This window comes from Pygoscelis adeliae, unplaced genomic scaffold (genome assembly GCF_000699105.1).
Source record: "Pygoscelis adeliae isolate BGI_AS28 unplaced genomic scaffold, ASM69910v1 Scaffold1, whole genome shotgun sequence".
Classification (NCBI taxonomy): Eukaryota; Metazoa; Chordata; class Aves; order Sphenisciformes; family Spheniscidae; genus Pygoscelis; species Pygoscelis adeliae.
The window spans coordinates 3,069,954-3,077,254 of record NW_008824051.1 but is presented as its reverse complement, the minus strand read 5'-3'; the positions used below and the strand labels follow the sequence as shown (position 1 = coordinate 3,077,254).

At 41.3% G+C, this 7,301-nt stretch overlaps 1 protein-coding gene across 2 annotated transcripts in view; it reads right to left on the bottom strand.

Moving 5' to 3' along the window:
- Nucleotides 1-228: 228 nt before the first annotated feature.
- Nucleotides 229-7,301, bottom strand: part of LCLAT1 (lysocardiolipin acyltransferase 1) — a 122,906-nt gene continuing 115,833 nt past the window's right edge. The window contains exons 6-7 of one of the 2 annotated variants that reach the window (XM_009333628.1): nucleotides 3,245-3,463; nucleotides 229-1,981 (exon numbers count right to left, since the gene is read on the bottom strand). In XM_009333628.1, coding sequence (XP_009331903.1) covers nucleotides 1,902-1,981; nucleotides 3,245-3,463 — 299 coding nt within the window. In that variant the 3' untranslated portion in view covers nucleotides 229-1,901. Of the gene's footprint in view, nucleotides 3,464-7,301 lie in introns of both variants that reach the window. The other variant, XM_009333627.1, reaches the window with a different exon arrangement.

Genomic DNA, 7,301 nt, shown 5'->3' with positions numbered 1-7,301 from the left:
TGTCCCTAAGTGCCATCTCAGTGTACTTTGGATAGGGAAACAGGGTAAGAACAAAATAGTCTCAAAAAAATCTGTATATTAGAACTTTTTGAATAAAAAGCTACATTTTGACCTAAGAGGAAAAAAAGCATTCACAGAAAGATCTTCCCCAAGTTCCTTAACCACTTTTTAAACAAAGAAGCTTCTATATCCACAAAGCTTTTTCTTTTTATTCAATTTTTTTCTCCTGTCTTGCATTTCTAATTGAGCTGGAAAATGATGCACATAATCTGAAAATATACCTCAGTCACAAAGCCAACACCCTTCCCTGTGAGAGGAGGATTCTTCACTTACCATGTGCCGCCCCGCATCATGGAGTCGGGCACTGAAAACGTGACATTAGCAGCTGACAAGAAGATTATTCTTTCTCTTCAATCAGAATACATGACAGAGGAGGATGAATTACAGATTTGCAGGATGTTTACCACATTACAGTAGGTTACGTGTTTGGCTCCAGCTGGGAGAAAACCCCTTGTAAGGGTCAACGATGGATTGCATTTGATTTCATTTTCAGAGCCCAACTCTAATCACACACAGATGTAAATCTTTCACCGCTCCATGACCAAGACTCACACCGATGTTTCCGATACATTTGATGATACCACAAAGTTCTCTGAACGACTGAGAAAAGCTGGTATTTATGTCACCAACATATATAACCTGTCCTCCGAAGTCATTCCTGAAGACTACGTTAAGGCTATTGGAGTAGGGTGGCCATGGTTACTCCTGGTATGAAAGCACAGCCATGGCTCAGGACAGACTAGAAGAAGCCTTTTAGGCCTCCTCTGCACTAACCATAAATGAGGTTTTTAGGTTTTCCCTTGCAGCGAGTTACCTGGATGTGCAGGGAACTGCACCAAAGCAGAGTATCAGGCGAAGAAAAACCAGGCTGTGCAGATTTAAGCTGCAACCATGCCTTTGATATCACAGAATTATGTTAAAAAAAGTCCTCATAGTGCAGAAAGGACCTCCTTCCACTCGTGACAATGGAACACCAGTTGTCAGTCGTCAGGTACTCAAATATAAATATGAAAAAATCATTAAGAAACATAACCCTAAATATAAACCTAGTTTTATTTATTTTTAAGAAAAAAGGGATTAAAAAAATTAGAGTAAAACAGATGGCTTCAAGTACTTTCCACATAATAAACAATTAGTTATTATAAGCATAGATTAAAAAATACTTGTCACCTTGCAAGGGACAGTTGAATAGAGGCTGGTGATTCATTTAAAAAATGGCCTTTGATACAAACACATTAGACAACGTTTAGTGTTATAATTTAGAAGCAAATAGATGTGTCTAACCATGCCGACTCAATGCTTGAGATACTCAGCACAGTACAAGATGCATTTTGCGCTCTGTACTTTCACATTTCATGGCAATGCCACTCAACATATGGAGCCGGGCCATCTCGGTTTAGCTCAGACAAGCCTTCATGCAATGAACAACAAATATTTAGTAAGTCAGGAAGGTTTTGCAGCAATACAGTTGATCAAATGGTCTAACATTTCTGAGGTTGAAAAACAAATCTAACCTGAAGTGTCTCCTAAGTGCTGGCAATGTTTATGTCTTTTACTATGTTAGCATGAACATTACTTTTATTATATATGACAAGGAATACACTTGACAGTGCCTTGTCTGAGTTTAAGCCTTCAGATTTTCTGAATGTCATGAAAATAAGGGAAAGCGTTATAGTGGGAGCCCCAAAAGAACGCCCCAAAAATTGCAAAGGAGGTTGGAAAAGCAATGATGTCATCAGGCAATCATGAGAACACTGCAAAGGGAAGAGGTAGCTCAATTTCCCTGTGCTATGATAAGTCTGAAACCCATCTCTTGTACCTATAAGGAGACAGCCATTGCATCAGACGCATTTCAGCAGGTCTGGCTGACACGCATGGAACAAGCAGTCTTCCTGCTTATCTATATGGACACTTGAAATGCCTAAGGAAACAATGTGAAAACCAAAATAAATGCTTAAAAAAAAAAAAGATATCCTGCCTACTCTGAAAAATAAATAAAATGTTTTCGATCAAATAATGTCTACAAGGACACCTTTTTGAAAAACATTTGCCAGCTACTCAGAGACAGACACTTATTTTTGCCTCTACGAGAAAAAAACACCAATAAAACAACAAAAAACCAGCTCCCCTATCCCGCAGCTCTGTATACTACGGTAGGAACAAGTCTCCCACAGCTAACAGGGAGACCGAAACAGCGTGAAACAGTGAGAAATCAAAACTTAGCTGCATAGGTCTATTAAATAATCAGTTAAGCCTTAAATGGAGGCAGAGCCAGCACTGTTTTCTGTACTACAAGACTGCAAGGCTTAAAAATCCTTCTGAGTGACCAAGCCAGAATGGTTGAATAGTGGTAGGTTCAGTAGTGTTTGGAAAAGTTTATGCGAAAATATTATTTTAAAATAAGTTTGAATATTTGAAATAGAAAAAAGAAACAGAACAACTTCTCCTCCAACTTCCACCTACCATCAAAACATTGTTAAACTTACCAGCTTTCCAAGCCTGGTGCTTACTTCACAACAATGTGACTATACAGAACTCATACATCTGTCTCTCTTAGCTGGACAGTTTGGGTTTCTACATGAAAGTTCAGTGCATGTCACATTTATTAACATCCTTACGATTGTTCAGTAATCCAGCAATTTGTTTCTTAATAACAGCAGAATGCAGTTGCTAGCTGCTTGCAAGAGCAATGTTGAAATTACATTCAGAGATAAAAACTACCATTTTCACGTGTAGCAATAACTAACATTGTTCTTTCTCTTCACAGAATCAAGTTCAAATGTCTAACAATGGCGATAGTAAAATACAATTCTCATGCAAAAATTCTTCCCTGTGCATAAAATTTGCAGGACATCTCACAACCACCCACTTTTACATCTTTCTCTACCCTAGAACTAATTGTTTTTAATTTTCGTGTCGTGAAATTTCTGTTGCTTTTTAAAATACCGATGACAAGCGAGTTCAATTAGTTCCAGCCCACCAAATATCTTTTGCTGCACAACAAAAAAGATGATCATGGCTGCAAAATACCATCGTGCAAAGCTGTACAGGTACAGTAGTGCAAGCATACCCAGTGGGAACACCGTCCAATACAGGAGCGAGATGCACTTAACTGTGAGGACCCTGAGCTCAGATTTACACGGTGGGATAATGCTTTGCCCTGTTGCACTGAAGCATTTTCCACCTTCATAGAAGTGTCGGAGTCTCTCCTCTTTCTCTTCCCAACGCTTCCGGCACCAAAGCTGCAGCTCCTCCTTAGAAGTGGGCACTGTCTCTATCGGATATCTCTGGACGTGGAAGTGAATCTCCTTTGGGAAGTTTCCATTCAAAAGGTGCTTCTCCGTCTGAGGAATGTTTTGGGGGTATGCCACAGTTATGTCATGGATAGCATCGAGATTGTCACCTAGAAGAAAGGTGTGGAGGAAAAAAGATCAATACAGATCATGCAATGGTCAGAACGCTAATTCACTTCAAGGCGTGATTGAAAACTGTCCAAATTGTGGCAGACATCCCGAAGATACGTTAGCTATGCAGAGCACGTTTTATCTGCTAGAATCTCTAAAGGCTGAAAGGTCAAACTTTTCCCAATCATTATCCGTTCTGAATCTGAGCAAAAAACTTTGGGAACAAAATTATACACGGTACAAACTAACGGAGAATTACAACAGTGAGTAAGAGGATAAAGTCAAATTTAAAGGAGAGAAGATGCGCATCTGGTCTTGGATAAAGGGCACAGTATGTGAGACTAATCTTCAGTTATTCATACCTGTGCTGCAAGCTGAAATTGCTTTTAACTAATGAAACTAATGAAATACAACTCAGTGTATGTTCCTGTGAACATACATACCGAAAAAGATTCAGTTTGATCTGGAGCAAGCAGCATACACAATCCTAATTCACTGAAGATTGAGAAAACATACCTGAAACATATACCAGCTAATTATCAGGAGCTCATGAAATCCAGGGTATCTCACAAAGGATGAGGAGTATCTCTGTAGCTCAGCCAGCTTTGCAGAGCACTCCAGTTAACACCACTTCTTTAAATCTGACCAGCCAGTACTGTAAGGAGGTGAGCTGCTGCTTACTGCATTCCAGATCCGGTAAAGACAAAGTACAGCATAAATGGTGGGGGAGCCCAGCTTTAAGTAAACCACATATAGTTAGCTATTTGGGTAAAGTGTGTATAGTCAACCATTTAAAAAGCAATTCCAGATTAGAAATTCAAGGGAATACTGATGAAAAAACCCTCTACTCTTCACTTCCACGCCTGATCGAGCCAACGCTTTTGAAAGGATATCGGTGTTGCCGAAGTGGGGTTTGCTAGCGCATCTTTGTACTAAGTATTTTTACATTTTGCACTTTCTAAATACCCTCTTTACCCCCCGGCCTCTGACCAGACATTCTTTTCAGATTTCATAAAGTAAATTCTGCTAGTGTAAAACTGATCTAAAAATAGGTGCATGGTGCACTGGATGTTGCATAACTGTTAAGTTCTGCCAGCAGTGATTTATCTCACTGTTTTTATTTGGCTGGCTGGCTTGGGGCAAAATAGAATTGGAGACTAAAAGCTGTCTCCAGTTGCAGTGACTGCAGACTTTTGTTCTTATAGATGATGTCACTTCTTGCAAAGATGATCAAAACCTACTCTTTAGCCCCGCTCCCCCTTTCCATTTGCTCCCCTTCCCTGGTATTTTGGCTTTCCTTTACAGCTCCAAAAATGACAGGGACAGAATAGAAAGTTACTTTAAAAGGCCATGTTCAAAATGATGTATCTGAAGTTCAGATCCAAATATCACAAGAGGGGGAAAAACCCTATTCAGCCTTTCAGGGTATTTTATAACTGTGCTGTCTTATAACGATCTCTCTCGGACAGTTTTGTGGCAGGTTACTTGGGTTTTTAAAGAGCTGTATATGGCTCCTGGGAGGTCTATCACAGCAAAACTCAATACTCCAGCTTTTGTCTGGCTATGGGATCAAATCCTATTTAAGCAGAGAATCACTGTATTCTGCATGGATAAAACCTTTCAGATTTCCTTCCAAGAGATGCCAAAATTGAATGTCTTAGACACCTTGCCCTTACAAAGGGAAACGATGGCCAACCTGCTGCACCTTAGCACAAAGCATTTTCATTTTGAAAACGGCTCGCATTTTTCCTCCCTCTACTCCAAATATTTCTGCCATCAGAAGGAATTACAGTCACCCTACAGGACAGACATCCCCTAGTTCCTGGCCCAGCCAGGGGAAGGACTGCTACATATGCCTCTAAGAGATTCCCATCTCTTAAAATCTGTCTTCCTCCTGATCCTCCATAGTTCCCCAGGTCCTAGTGGCACGTAACACCTACACACTTCACCTCAAGAGGGAGGCCAGAAAAATTCAGCCTCCCTGAGATCCTTGCATGAAGAAAGCCTTCTATGAAAAGAGTTTTTGGTTACATGAGTTCTCACCCACCTTGCAGTCATTTGTGTCTTTGCAGCTAAACGGTCAGTCTGCCATTATACGCAAATGTTCTTGGAAAATCAGGGCTTTACACATCAGGATCACCGGCATACAGATCACAGGCAATAAATCATCAGATTTGCTTAAGACACAGATTTTCTGACTGTGCAAGTGGGACTGGCAGGACTGGGCAGGACTCCCCGCACCCACACAGCTGATCTGATCTCTTCAGCCTGCAGATATATTTCTGCCTGTGAATTCCTGATCAGAAACAGGGAAGCCTCTACTCCTTACCTATGGATTTGTAGCATCCCCAGACAGATACCTTCCAGCAGGGCTTCACGCCAGACTGTAGAAGTTCTACACTACATTATGGCTTCTAAATTAGTTACCCAGAACAAAGCTCAAAGACCTGCGTACAGGAGGGTGGACATTACTCTTTCTGCATTACAAACAGGGAAACCAAGGCAAAGGATGATTATGTGAACTGCTCATTGTGTCCAGCTTGAACCAGTATCTCCTAATTCCCAGCTGCAAGGTTCACCTATTAAAGTATATTTTACACAAGAAGAGATGAAACTTCAAAGGTAGATTTAGCCTATCTGAAAGCACAGAAACATCACAAAGAGAGAAGAGCAGAATACCAGGTTTCATATGCAAGAGGATTAGAGCCTTTCTCAACAGGCCCCTTGTTTGGGTCATACATATTTAAAAACTCCACACAAAGCTGGCAGCCTGAAGCTTTAATTCCCTGCCAAGGCAAGCATGTGGAAAGGACCAGCTTCAATCAGTTTTCTACAGCTGTTGAAAGAAACATGCCCTGCTAGTGTTACACGCAGTAAGGCCGCGGGATCCACACTGGATACTTGAACAAAAAGGTTCTGCGTATTCTCTGCTGGTTTATCAATGGCATCTTTTAATATGGACAGGGTCAATGCATCACTGCCAAACACGCTACAAGCGAATCTGCTAAAAAGAAGAGAAGTTACCGCAGCAGATGAAGGTACACCATTCGTAAGCAGGGACAAAATTCCCTTAGGCTAGGTTTGATCAGGCAGTTTTGAACTTAAATCCTTGGCTAGAGCATCTTTACCGTCTCCGTTTCCCTCTGAAGTTAAGCTTGTTCTCTCTGCAGTCTGGAGATACCTAACAGCACATGTTTCAAATCAAAAGCAAGGTGCCAGTCAACCAGCAAAAGAAAGCGATCCCAAGTGAAGACGCAGGGCAGTCACTGATTTTGAAGATCTTTTTTCCACATGAATTTAAAGATCTGCTTAAAAAACCTGCTTCTGCACATTTTAAGAAGAAATTACCCTAAGGGAAGCCACATCATTCTACTTCTAGAAGGACTCAAGAAGAGTACAGGGATCTCGTTAGGTTGTGCAGAGAGGAAATGAGAAAGGCAAAAGCCCAGCTAGAACGCAATCTGGCCACTGTCATTAAAGACAACAAAAAACGTTTTTACAAATATATTAATGACAAGAATGACAAGAATGACAAGAAGAGAGCCAAGGAGAATCTCCATCCTTTATTGGATGCGGGGGGAACCTTTTCACCAAGGATGAGGAAAAGGCTGAGGTACTTAATGCCTTCTTTGCCTCAGTCTTTAACAGGCAGACCAGTTATCCTCAGGGTGTTCAGCCCCCTGAGCTGGAAGACAGGGATGGCGAGCAGGATGAACCCCTCATAATCCAAGAGGAAGCAGTTAATGACCTGCTACGGCACCTGGACGCTCACAAGTCTATGGGGCCGGATGGGATCCACCCGAGAGTGCTGAGAGAGCTGGCGGAGGAGCTCACCAA